The sequence below is a fragment of the Asterias rubens genome, chromosome 16 (genome assembly GCF_902459465.1).
Source record: "Asterias rubens chromosome 16, eAstRub1.3, whole genome shotgun sequence".
In the NCBI taxonomy this organism is placed as follows: Eukaryota; Metazoa; Echinodermata; class Asteroidea; order Forcipulatida; family Asteriidae; genus Asterias; species Asterias rubens.
The window spans coordinates 11,247,026-11,261,349 of NC_047077.1; the positions used below are offsets into that span (position 1 = coordinate 11,247,026).

The 14,324-nt window shown below is 38.7% G+C and overlaps 1 protein-coding gene across 1 annotated transcript in view; it reads left to right on the top strand.

Moving 5' to 3' along the window:
• The window catches only part of LOC117300706 (solute carrier family 12 member 8-like), a 46,226-nt gene that overhangs the window by 25,007 nt on the left and 6,895 nt on the right, over positions 1–14,324 (top strand). Inside the window, exons 3-11 of the mRNA XM_033784458.1 lie at positions 3,024–3,170; positions 4,065–4,256; positions 4,717–4,951; positions 5,573–5,862; positions 7,741–7,887; positions 9,546–9,675; positions 10,489–10,842; positions 11,434–11,519; positions 12,394–12,569. Coding sequence (XP_033640349.1) covers positions 3,024–3,170; positions 4,065–4,256; positions 4,717–4,951; positions 5,573–5,862; positions 7,741–7,887; positions 9,546–9,675; positions 10,489–10,842; positions 11,434–11,519; positions 12,394–12,569 — 1,757 coding nt within the window. The remainder of the gene's footprint in view (positions 1–3,023; positions 3,171–4,064; positions 4,257–4,716; positions 4,952–5,572; positions 5,863–7,740; positions 7,888–9,545; positions 9,676–10,488; positions 10,843–11,433; positions 11,520–12,393; positions 12,570–14,324) is intronic.

The following is a 14,324-nucleotide window of genomic DNA, read 5'->3' on the forward strand; positions in this document are numbered from 1 at the left end:
TGAGATACATTGTCATACAACTAAATTTCAGATTTCTTCTCAATATTTGGTAGGTCAGCATTTTGGAATTTTTGCTAATTACCCTAGAAGAAACACTCCCAAAAACTCATGTACATGTACACTGCTTGTTATCCTTGGGGGAACTCGTGTCCAGTACGTCCTGTTCCAGAACAGTTTGGTTTATGCTGGCATTGTGTTATGAAAAACAATATACAGTTTCAGTTAATGAGAGCAGTCCCCCAATCAGAATCCAACCAAACAAGCACAACCTGAGGGTGTTAGGTGAAATTAAATTTTGACAAGCCTTTAATCATGTTACCGTAATTGTAAATCACTGGGTTATGTACAGTATTGTAGTATACATTTTTACGTGCATTACAATGTATACGCCTGCCAACAAATGAACAGGCCATAGCATATTCCAGACTGCATGCAATGTACAGTAAATCATGTAAAACTATGTAAGTTTTTAAAAGAATGTCGTTATTACTATGGGAGACCTTTAGACAGTCCTTTTTCACAGTACTGCGCCTGCTCAGACGTACACTCAGTACTGATGCGGGCGCTCGCTCAGAGCCGCCGAAAAAGGACCGTAAGATCTGCTGCCGCCCACGTCTCCAAAGTTTCCTACTACCCCAGGTCAAAATTCCAGTTGAACCTAGTTAACTGGGGTCAACTGGTTCAACTGGAAAGTGACCAAACTCATCCATTTTCCATATTAACCAACTGGTTTGGACTAGGTTTAACTGTGTTCAACTAGGTTGAAATTATAAACCAGTTGGTTTCTGTCCATTTTCCATATTAAACCAACTGGGTTTAACTGTGTTTAACTACTTTATCAACTGGTTTCAACTAGTTCCAGTTAAACCCAGTTTAACTAGGTTCAACTGGAATTTCGACCTGGGACAGTCTGACAGTCGGGTGTTCACCCTCACCAGTGGTTCGCTGACCAAATACCACTTAATGTCTATGGGCCCAATATGGCTGCTTAAAAAAGCACAAAAGGTGCTCGGAACAACATGATAATGCTCAACCTATTAAGCTGTCTGGATGATAATCTTCCTTAAAGACATTGGACACTATTGGTAATTGTCAAAGACCAGTTTTCTCACTTGGTGTTTCTCAACATAAAATGCATACAAAACAAACCTGAGAAAATTTGAGCTCAATTGTTCGTCGAAGTTGCGAGATAATAATGAAATTCGTGGAAAATTACTTCTATCTCGAAAACTACATTACTTCAGAGGGAGCCGTTTCTCACAATGTTTTATACCATCAACCTTTCTCCATTACTCGTTCTCAAAATTATTTTTAGTAATTACATGTACCAATAGTGGCCAGTGTCTTTAAGCAGCCTGAATGATATTCTTCTATTAAGGCTGATTTCAGATTAATTTTTTTTGCTCTTAGGAAAAATCTAATTTTTTCAATATAAAATAGCCTGAAAAGTCTTCTAAAGCTTGTTACATGTTTACATGTAGGTCACCACTGGTACTCTATTAACATTTTCCTACTTTTTTTTTATAGGGTTCGATATCTTGCCTGTTGCAGGGAAGGTACATGTTTGGTAATTACTCAAAACAAATACTAACTTAAAAACTTACTTGGTAACGAGCATTGGAGAGCTTTTGATAGTAGCATAGATTTTGAAAAAGAGGTAATTTTTCACTAAAATGAAAAAAGACTTCTAGCCAGAAGTCTTTTATTCATATCTAAAAGCACACAAACATTTTGTCCAACAAGGTGTTTTTTCCTCTCATCATTTTCTCGCAACTTTGATGACCAATTTAGCTCAAATTTTCACAGGCTTGTTATTTTATGCTTATGTTGGGAAATAAGCTTGGGCGATATCGATTTATTTTATTCACGATATATCGCCGACAATATATCGCGATATTCGATATAATCGCGATTAATTGAATTTGACATCATCAGTCTTCAAACTCCAAGTGAAAGTTGTAGAAGAGACAGTCATAGCATTAGAGAGGTGTTCTTATTACCTATTCTTCTGGTTTTACTCCAAACCTATGGAGTGCAAGATGTCTCAGCTAGCAAATACATCGCGATATTTAATCGATATCGCGATATATCGCGATATATCGCGATTATCGCGATATATCGCGATATATCGATATTTCGATTAAAACCAAATCCATCCGATATCGAAATCGTTTCCAAATTAATATCGCAATATTCGATAATATCGTGATATCGCCCAAGCTTATTGGGAAACACCAAGTGAGAAGACTGGTCTTTGACAATTACCAAACGTGTACTTTTCCTTTAAGGTAATTTACTAGCCAAAGTACCATGTCAAATGCAAAATATCTGACTGCATGGTATCATGCTGAGTTTTGAGATGCATAATATTTGTAGGCAGAATTGTCTGCAGCAGAAGCTCTATGAAGTAAGACACTGTTCTCTTTAACGGACAGCTCTATAATAAACAAGAAGTTCAATCTAAAGCCGTGTTCGCATTGGACTAACGTTTTACTGAGACAGTGGTTAACATTCCAAAAGGGGAAACTTACCAGCGTCCGCACTTGGATTTATTTGACTCGGGTAAACAACCGAGACCGTGGGTAAACTTACCGAGCTGGCCCCCTGCGTGACATTGAATAGTTTGATAATCACGAAAATATTATTCTTCCATGACAAAACATGTCAGCTTCTTCGGGCCACGGACGGATGGGAGATTTAACCGAGTCGTCGCGTCCGCATTGGACTTTCAGGCTCGGTTAAACTGACCTGGTCAATCTTCCTGGGCACCTTTGGCTTGGTTAAACTACCCATTCGGGTTGGGTAAGTTACCTGGGAGGAAAACTTCCTGGGCTGTTCGCATTGGACTTAAAATGGGTAAGTTACCCATTGGCTCGGTTAGTTTACCCAAATTAAGTCCAATGCGAACAGGGCTTTATCAAATCTCTGCATATTTCATAATTAACTTTCCAGTCGGAATCCAATTTGCTTTTTTCCAACCAATTCAATTTTGCATTCCTTGCTTTCTGTCGCTGTATTTCCAGGGGTCGCTATCGAGCCAACAGCCGTGGTGGAAAGCTAATTTCTTCGTGAGGGAGCCCGTACTCTTCGGTACCTGGGATGGTGTCTTCACGTCGTGTATGATCAACATCTTTGGTGTGGTGATCTTCTTAAGAACAGGTTGGGTTGTGGTGAGTAGTGGAAACCGTTTTATAATAAGATTGGTTTGATTTTCCAGGAAATTTCTGCCAAGTCAGAGAGTTGGCAGCTCTGGGGTCGATTTCACAACGAGTTTGGACTAGTCCTGGGAGATACTAAAAACATATGGCTAGTCCTAAATTACAACAAGTAACTCGAGATAAGACTAGTCTTAGCTCTTTGTGAACTCTACCATATCCAAAGTCCTTAAAAAAAGTTATGAGATAATAATTCAAACGACAGTCCCTCAGACGGAAAATACTGAATGTAGAAGCGCATCCAGCAGTAAATGTTCTGGGTCCTTTTTGTAGGGCACAAAACACAACACAATGTCCACAGATTTACATTAACTCACACAGTTTGAAAATAAAGATATTGCCGTACACCCAGATCACCTGCTGCTCATTTTTCCTAACACGTGTGTCACGCGGTGATCATTTTGCTATACACGCGTATCATGTGGTATTGATACGCCGCTTCCACAGACTACACAGAGGGCAGCCGAGCTCAGCGTTCTTCGGGTTCTATTCAGGAACTCTTCCCAATTTGTACCATTGCTCTCCATCTTGCCATTCTTTTGCCACAGGGAAATGCTTTATTCAGCCTGTCTTTCCTCACTGCTCTCCATAACTGATTATTTCATCTTGCCATTCTTTTTCCACAGGGTAACGCTGGTATCGGCCTGTCTTGCCTCATTGCTCTTACTGATAATTTAATTTTGCCATTCTTTTGCCACAGGGAAATGCTTTATTCAGCCTGTCTTTTCGCATTGCTCTCACTGATGATTCCAATGTTGGCATTCTTTTTCCATAGGGTAACGCTGGTATCGGCCTGTCTTGCCTCATTGCTCTTACTGATATTTTCATCTTGCCATTCTTTTTCCACAGGGTAACGCTGGTATCGGCCTGTCTTGTCTCATTGTAGTCCTTACTGTATCAGTAGCTCTGATTGCAGCACTAGCAGCAATCGGTGTCTGTGAGAGATGTCATATAGAAAGCGGCGGAGTCTACTTCTTAGTCTCCAAGGTTCTAGGGGCTCGGATAGGTGGAGCTCTGGGGATCTTATACGTCTTTGGCCAGGTAAGTAGAAAATCGCAGATGCATTGTAGGCCTGGGGGACTAGTGGAATTTACTACTCAACTAGTCAAGCCTAAACCACTGTGGCCAGGTTCGATTCCCGGCTAGGGCCATATGGGAGTAGAGTTCTGTGTTGGTTTTATCCTACACTTGTATTGTATGTTATAAGCCACAAGGGTTTTCCTCCTTCCACTAAAAAAAACCCACTTTTGATATTTGGATGTCAACATGTTCATACTAACATGCACCCCTTTTAATTTGATAATCACGGGTAAAGTGGAAAAAATTAACCTGGATTTTTTGTGTGTAAGGCTTACAAAAAATATTAAGTAGGGAGACCACAATCCTACATCTAGGACTACATGTAGCCTTAAGTTTTTATCAACTCCTAGAGAGTCCTAGGACTTGTCCAATGTTAGGAATATCTTTTTCGATTATTTAAAACTTTTTTTTCTCATTACAGACAGTAGCATGTGCTCTCTACTGCACTGGTTTCGGGGAGTCCATAGCAGAGACCTTCCAGTGGGACAGTTCCTGGGCTGTCCGTGGTGTTGGTATATCCACTATCCTCCTCTTACTAGCCGTTAACATCGCTGGCGTGAAGTGGGTGGTCAAGATGCAGCTGATTCTACTAGCAGTACTTGGTATCGCCACGTTGGACTTCCTGGTCGGGACATTTGCCCAGTCTCACCACGATGGTAAGAATTGTAACTTGTTTGATGAAGCAATTCAAAGGCACTGCAGCCGATTTCACGAAACACTAGGATTAATCATATCTAGAGTTAGGACGAGTGATCCGTCCTAACTTAGGACGGGTTCAATGCGTCCTACGTACGTCTTCGGATACAGAATTGAACTCGGCCTACGTCCTAAGATTAATTCTAAGTTGGGAAGAGTTTGGTAAAATCGACGGCTGGATCACTAATATCACTTGGTGTATCCCAACATATGCATAAAACAACAAATCTGTGAAAGTTTGGACTCAATTGCAAGAAAAAAGACCCTTGTTGCGAAGATCTGTGTGCTTTCAGATGCCTAATAAAAAACTACTGTATGTTACTTCAGAGGGAGCTGTTTCTCACAATGTTTTATACTATCTACAGCTCTCCAATGCTCGTTACAAAGCAAGTTTCTATGCTATAAATTATTTTGAGTAAGTGTCCATTGCCTTTAAGCAAGTGAGTTTTAGCAGTGACACTGCGTACATAAATCTCCTTTTGTGAGAAGTGGTGTGTCTGCAAGAGATTTTGTTAGGATTTTAAATTTAGTTCACCAATAAGCTAGATTTTGCTATTTTTCTTTTTCTGGATCATCCTCAGAAAATGGCGTCCTTGGTTTCAACAGCCTGGCCTTCACCAATAACACCGGCCCGTCCTACTTAGAGGGCCAGAACTTCTTCACCGTCTTTGGTGTCTTCTTCCCCACGGCAACGGGCGTCATGGCGGGTATCAACATGAGCGGTGATCTTAAAGATCCCAAAAAGAGCATCCCGCTTGGAACTCTGTCTGCTATGGGAGTCACTACTATTTTGTACTTATTGTTTGCCCTGTTGCTAGGGGCAACATGTGCTCGTTCGGCACTGCAGAATGACTACATGATCGCTGAGAGGGTGGGTATTTTGTTTTTGTATCTCGTCGGAACAAGGCAAAATTACACAAGTCCAATAGATGAGAAAGTAGAATTAGCTGTTCCAAACTGCTTATCAACTACAAGGACTTGTGGAATAAATTCAAAAAAATAGTCAATGGTCGACGTTTCGACCCTAGCAGAGTCTTTCTCGAAGGCTAAAAAAAAAGACCTTAGAAAGACTCTGCTAGGGTTGAGACATCGGGCCATTTTTATTTTGCAAGTGTAAAAGATGTTATATTTGCATCGGGATCGAGAATATTGGTTTTTTTTATCAGTGCACCGAAATGTGTTAGCACTGTATACTCAATACTTTCCCGAGTTTCTGTGCTTAGCTGGAGATTTTTAATCACAATTGTTGGCTTTTAATAAACCAGCTGCATGGAAATTGGCTCTAGGCCCCATTATTAGAAAGCTCTCTGCACATAATTAACTTGCTTAGCAGAAGAAAATTTTGCTTGGCAGATAAACGTTACCAGGCAAAAAACATGTATTATGTCATGTTAAAATTTTGTGGATTATTTCTCCATTTTTTGTCCTCGGCAACAATGATGTAACTGATGCTTTGTATTTGATCAGTAAAATTTGTGTCATGTTTGTGTGTGTTTATAACTGAATAACGTAGTTGTTTTAAATGATTGTAAATTCCTGTTATTATTTGTACTTGTACTCTGCTTATGGATGATATGTCACGTATGTCTTATGTTCATCTATCTTTTTGTCCATTTATAAGCTTCTGCTTACCAAAACGGCCCCTGAATTGAAAAATTTAATTGAATATGTAGAAATAGATGTTTCTGAGAATGAACTGAAACATTTTGTTTGGCATGTTGCTATGGTAAACAAGAAATCATTCAATGGTGATTTCAATTATTAAAATAGATTCTTGTATAGCGTCTATTTGGCAAAAAAATAGCTCAGATACAGTGTGTAAAATACAATAGGTAGAATAGGCCTATATGTAGTCTTCATTAACTTTAAACAGATGACGTTAAAGTAGTTTTAAATGATTAAATTTAAATGATTAAATTTTTTACTTGCAATTTAACTTCCGTTTTATAGCGAGCTAATTTGGCCAGTCCCAGCGGTCTTGTTATAGAGAGAGAGTTGAAAATTTAATTTATTTAATGTTCAAAACTGTCCTTGTCTATGGTCTGGCTTCTTGTTTATAGCCTCCATTATTTTAAGTCCTGTTATTACTTGGATTATTTTTTTCTGCTTGAGATAATTAGAAAATAGATGTTTCTACATGTAAACAGGAAAAAGAACTGCTAGTGCATGTTGTGTGTACAGAATTTTGCTATGGTTAAAGGGGGCTGTGCATATAGGTATATTTTTAAAGGGAAGGTTTACGTTTGGTAATTACTCAAAACAAATATTAACTTAAAAACTGACTTGGTAACGAGCATTGGAGAGCTGTTTGTAGTATAAAACATTGTAAGAAACGGCTCCCTCTGAAGTAACATAGTTTTTGAGAAAGAGGTGATTGCTCACTAAAATAATAAAAGACTTCTAGCTAGAAGTCTTTTATTCCTATCTGAAAGCACACAAATTCGTCCAACAAGGGTGTTTTTTCTTTCATCACTTTCTCCCAACTCTGATGACCAATTGAGTTCAAATTTTCACACGTTTGTTATTTTATGCATATAAAATGTTGAGATGCATTAAGTGAGAACACTGGTCTTTGACAATTACCAACAGTGTACCTTCTCTTTAAAGTGTATTTTCTTGTATTTTTTTTATTAATATTTAATTGTTTAGCGTATTTGAAAACAAAAAATACTGTATTGGAATTTGCGCTTTATAAAAAATGAATAAATTATGGATTTATATAATGATTTTGCTTTTTCTTCCCTGTCAGGTTTCCTTGGTTGGTTTTCTCTGGTTGATGGGTTTGTATATCTCCAGTTTATCCTCTTGCTTAGGAGGTCTTTATGGAGCCCCACGGATCCTACAGTGTATAGCCAATGAGAACGTCATACCTATCATCAAAGTCCTCGGACATGGGGTGAGTAAAAACTTTTTTAAACACTGAACCCTTTTCCTTACCAAAGGGGACCTCAAAAACCATTACACGGTGCCGTAAAGGAATAGGTCTCGTATTTCAAAGCATAGCTCCACATACCTTGCAGGAAAAAGAATTTTACCACGTTATTTATTTTACAGGCCAGATGGACTACCCTAGTTGTTTTATTCAGTCGAAAGACAACCTAACAGATATTTCCATTGGGTACTAAATTCGGGGTAAAAAAAGCAAATTTTTGTAACAGTTTGAAAGTGATTTTAGATGTTTAGATGTTTTATTCAGTCGAAAGACAACCTAGCAGATATTTCCATTGGGTACTAAATTCGGGGTAAAAAAAGCAAATTTTTGTAACAGTTTGAAAGTGATTTTAGATGCATATGACTCTTGTGCATATATTTAACGGTAGACTTATAATTGTTCAAATGTTCTGTTAAAGTGCATTTGAAAATTGTTGTCGTGAGTTTTCGTGAGGGGTCATGAGTTTTTGGGTATTTAGTGCGACCCGTTTTCTTTGTAGCGCCCGTCTCTCGTTGCGATCAGCCAGCCAACAGTAGCGGTGTTCAAAACACAAACCAATCCGCTAAGACGACCCTTATCGGGGATGAGATTGTTCAGACTTTTGGCCGAATTCAGACTTTTTATGTCGGCCTGGTGAAGAAAATCAAACAATATTTTTTTCAACAAATAAAGAAATCCTGCTCATTGGTCTACTTCTCTGGTGCTTTGGATACTGTTCCCAAAAGCTCCTTGGAATCTATAACCCCAGGGTTTACCAAACGGTAGAAATGGTATCATTTCGACATACCTTTAAATTTGTATCCAAGTTTCAGACTTTTTATTTAGTAATGACTCTCACCCCTGCCTTACACAGATCCTAATTTACGACTGGTTCAGCGCCGTTGCCATGGAAGTTAGGAAGCATTCAACCCGCCCTTAGTTTTGTGCAATAAATTTGTAATAAAATTAGATAGAATGAATAGCTCATCCCCATCCCAGAAAAGAGTTCTAGAAAAGAGTAGTCTCAACTCATTGTTAAATCAATCCAAGCAGTTGGTTATGTCAAAACTATTATAGGAATATTACAGAAATGGTTTTTGCTAACAAACAGTTGCTGGCAGTGTAAGCACTTTATGTAATCCATCATACACATAAACTAACAAACCTGTAGAAGTTTGAGATCGATCGGCCATCTGGGTCATGAGAAAATAGTGAAAAAAAAACGATTACAAATTTTGCACTGCATCAATGCCAAAATAAAAATGAATAAACCCTCACTGAGCGATAAACTCCAAACGCGAAGTAAGATTTTACTTAATTCTCATCAAATATGACATTTATCAGACAGAAATATTTCAAGAGATGTTTTCAACTATCATCATCATTAGACCGTGTAAGTTTTATGTAAATCTGTGATCTTCACGATTTCTTTTTCTTACCAATTCTGTAACGTTCCTTTAAGTAATGAGAGGATATTCGGCAACATTTTAGAGACAAGTTGTTCAAGAGAAAGTAAAACTTTTCAAACTTGTTTTCCTTGAATAATTTCCTGCTTGTTGTTCTGGTCTCACTTTCATGCATCTTTTGCTCCTACATCACATTACTAATTACATTTGTTGTATCATTCTTGATTGTTTTTACAGAAAGGACCAAATAAGGAGCCTATATTTGCTTCTCTTGTGGTGTGTTTTGTGGCTATTTTATTCATCTTCATTGGGCATGTGAATGAGTTGGGTCCAATTGTGACCATGCCGTTTCTAGTCACCTATGCAGGTTAGCCTCTCGGGATCAAGTTTTTAAAAATTTCGTTAACAAAATTAAAAAGATCGCCTTACATCACAAGCCCATCCCAATTAATCCAATGCCAACCCAGACACCTGGGCCCAATTTGATGGCTCTGCTTACCGCTGAATTCTCCGCTTACGATTACCATTCTCCACTGACGTGTAAGCACCAAATTTCTGCGCTAGCCTTGTAAGCTTAGAATGCCTAGTAACAGGGAGTATACGCGCGCAGAAGCCAAAATTCGCCGCTAACGCGTGAAATAGGCTTGCTGTAAGCACAGAATTCCCTGCTTCCATTAGCGTCGATTCTGTGTTAGCGGTACGCAGAGCCATTAAATTGGGCCCTGGTGTCAAGGATGTGATAGGTTGTTTAAAAAAAAAACTAAACTCTGAGCGCAAAGCCTGTAAGCATGCAAGCTCAAAAACTTGCAAGCATGAAGCCCAATATTAATATTTACCTTTATAAATTTATTTAAAAGCCCTACTCTGCTATCTGGGTCGTCATTATGGTTTAATATATATATTTATTTTAGAAATTGGATCTTTAAAAAAAAAATATGTTCTTTTGTTTTTAGGGCAAAAAACCCCAATGGAATTCCGGTAAATTATTTAGAAATCTCATGCGTGTCATCTATATACATTTAGAAGCCTCAAAACAAGACTCTTTATCTGAGTTTTATTCATCAGTATTATTGGCTAACTTGTGCGTGACACCTCTATTTTGAGTGTTATTACAAGTATCCCATCATTACAAAAAACATCATCTTTCCTAAAAACCTGTTTTGTACTTCACTCTCTACAGGAATGGACTATGCCTACTTCTCCCTCGCTATGAGTTACGACAAAGAAAAAGCCGCCGGTCACGGCAAGAAGAAAGAGAAGGACAGCCTCCTCGCGCACGTCATCAACAAAAGCGACGACAAAGGTTATGGCGCCCTCAAGGGTGACGCGACCAAAGACGACGACATGAAGGAATTTAAAGAAGATATTGAAAAAGCTGAGAAGTTGTTTCCTAGAAAGGATGGACCAGCAGGAGGTGCAGAACCAAGCGGAGACTATGATGGATGGTCTAAGACTAAAGGCGGGGGTGATGGTCCGGTTGATGTTAGTGATAAGGAAGGACTGCTCGACAGAGATGATGGGCAGGACAAACATGGTGAGTTGACTCAACATAATTTACAAAACTGTGTAGCCATTTGCAAGTTTGGTTGTAAATCGCACTGGAACCTGTGAAAATTTGAACTCAATTGGTTGTCCTCAAAAACTACGTTAGACAGAGACGATGGGCAAAAGAAACATGGTGAGTCGTCAGTCAAATGGCAAGACACTGGTCTAGAATTACAAAGGTTCTGGGTTTGAATCCTACCCGAGTCATATGCCTGTGAGCTCGGGAAAGTACTGATAACACACATGCAAGCCGCCAGACACACAAGGCCTGAAGGTGTGGGCTACAATAAAAAAAAATTCCAGAGGCCGTTGCCACCTACTCCTAGGGCTGAAACAGGGTTAACCCTTTTACAGTCCAAACGGATGTAGGCTTGGGTATCATCAGTCCAAAGCCTGGCCAGTAGAGCAGAAAGCACTACCTCCCCAATTTTACGTAGCAAGTGTCACGACAGAGATTCAAACCCACACTCTGCTGATCAAACACCAGAGCTTGAATCCGGTGCTCTTAACCGCTTGGCCATGACACAGCACAATAATGTGACGATAATTTATAAGCTTTGTCTTGTTTATTTCCCATCAGATCAAAATCAGCCGTTTGCCACGGTGGATCGCATGCCAACGTCTTGGTACTCCAGATTCTGCAATAGATGGGTGTCATTTCTTGGGGTGAGTTTAAGTGGTAACCATGGTAACAGTGCTTACAGATACAAGGATTCCAACAAAACCTCAAACCAGGCACTCTTCATCTCCCAAAGGTTTTTATGCAGCTGCTCCAAACTTTTGGAACAATCTTCTATATATCTAACATGTCATGCTATTTCACTTACTTAATTCAAAACATCGCCTAAAGACACTGTACACTATTGGTAATTGTCAAAGACCAGTCTTCTCACTTGCTGTATCTCAACATATGCATGAAATAACAAACCTGTGAACATTTGAGCTCAATCGGTCGTCGGAGTTGCGATATAATAATGAAAGAAATACTTTATACTATCAACAGCTCCCCATTGCTCGTAATCAAGTAAGGTTTTATGCGAATAATTATTTTGAGTAATTACCAATAGTGTCCTCTGCCTTTAAAACTCACCTTTTCCATACTTATTTTTCTTACTAGCAAATTACTAGACTATTTATTTCGTTCTTATTCCTTTGTATTGTTAATTGTTGATTGCTTGTACGTTAAAGCGTTGTGGTACCTTTTCTGTGTAAGAACGCTTATTATTATTATTTATTTTATTTAGGTGTACTTTAAAAAAAAAAAAAAATATTCCCCTGGAGGAAGAAATTTATTCAAACTTCTTTAATATACAAAACTACACAAACTGCTTGTAAAACCAGCTACTTTAAGAAAAAGAAGAAAACTAAACAGCAAATGGCAAAAACAAGACATTTTATGAATGGCATTTTAGTGAGTACTTACATGTAGCAATAAAAAAGGCTCCCATTATGTATTGAACTTATCTAAGTTGTTATTCTTAACGAAGATCACAAAGTTTGTAAATTTTAATAACATTTCAACATTTCAAACTTCCTTCAGGTCCTGGCAGCCATCGTGATCATGTTTGCAATCCAGTGGGGCTATGCTCTTGCCAATGTATCAGTTTATCTAATCCTCTATATCTACATCGGTCAAGCTAATCCGGGCGTTAAGCCGGGTATCTCAGAATTCAAATTCTTCCAGTGGATCAAGTCGTTGTTCAACAGGATATGCAGGTAAGTGATTAGCGAATCTGATAAGCGGGAACTGTCGCTTCTAGACAGCTAGAGGAATTGATCGATTATTTGGTTTTATCCATACACCGATGTTTGTAAAGCACTGTATACAAGGTACATATGAGATTTGAGCCATTGCATAGTACTGTATCTATATTTGCTTTGAGGTAACACCATGTGGTTATCTACTTGCCAGGACGTAGAATATAACACAAGACAGTTCTCTAAAGAACAAAAACTACCTGACAAGTAGATGCACACACGGTGTTACAGCAAACCACATAATAGGTACATTTACTTGCTTGAATGAAAAAATCCACTGGCATATTACTAGGGTGGGATTCAAACCCTCGACCTTTGCCATTCTAGAGCCGATGTTGAACCACTAGACCACCGAGATCGCCCGGTAGGTTCGAATCCCACTTGAGTAATATGCCTTTGGGGTTTTTTTTCCACAGAATTCTGAAAGTTCTGAGTATACATTGCTTACACACATCGGTGTATAAGTGAATCCAAATATATATTTTTTTTATCCCTGATGCAACATTTACATCTATGAAAAGACTTTAGTACGCAGACAAATATTTGTGTAAGCTAACGTTTGGTAACTTAGCTGGTAATCGTTTTTTGCTTAGTGAAACCCATTTGTGCTTACTAAACGTTGTTACTCATGTACTCTTAATCAAGTTAAATCTGCATGGAGATTTGAATTTTAGTCATTGGTTTCTTTCTGCTCTATTGACTTGTCTTTCTCACTTTCACTTTTCTGTTTCATTTTCAACCGATTTTTTTTTTACTTTGCTCTTGGTTTTCGCTGGCTGGAAGGTCATGTTAATGTATTAATCTTTGAATTATTTGACCTTTACCCTTTGACCTCTAGCTCTGTACTCACTCCATCTAGAAATGCACATGGTTTGATATGAGATAAAATAAGGAGCTTTTGTTAAAATAAAACACTGTTTTTGTACTTAATTTGTAAACCTGTTAGGAAACTTGAATTGTAACTTTTAAAGCCTATAGTTCACACTTCCTTCGAATGCGAATGCGAAGCGAATTTTTACGTCACATGGCTGCAAATATTTTGCAGGTGTTGGAACACAGTTAAATAGTTGCGAATTACTCGTTACAATTTTTGTGGCCTCAAAACTCGATTTGCATTTGCAGGAAGTATGAACTGGGATTCAGGCAAAATGGGTGTAGATTTTTTTTAATGTTAGTCGGGGTCATCTTCAGGTCAAGTAAAGGTCAAGCTCAGCTGGTCAGACTTCATATGGATTCTGCATGTGGAATGGCTGTCATGTCAACGGTGATGGGTCTTGAGAATTTCTTCCTCTTCAATCTCTCTTATCGCTGGATGAAACCCTGGAAGGCCGGTATATAGTCGGTCGCGCGATGGTCGAGCGATGGAAATCTTGACGCGCGATCAAAAAAGACACAGTTTTTAGGCCTCAGTGATGACTACAAACTGCACGACCATCGTGCGACCGACTATAAACCGGCCTTAAGACCGGCTCGTTCTTCCTGCAAATGTAAAGCGAATTTTGACGTCACATGGCTGTTTTCGCAGTGAATGTTTCTCTTCAGTTAATCTGTTGTCAAAACTCGTATCGAATTGGCATTCACATGAAGTATGAACCAGGCTTTACTCCCTAAGCAATCTCCCATACCAATCTAAATTCTCCGCTCTGTAGTAACAACGCACCAGAGCTGACAACTCTTCCTGATTCTGCAGACAGTTCCCTGAAAATAAAGCCA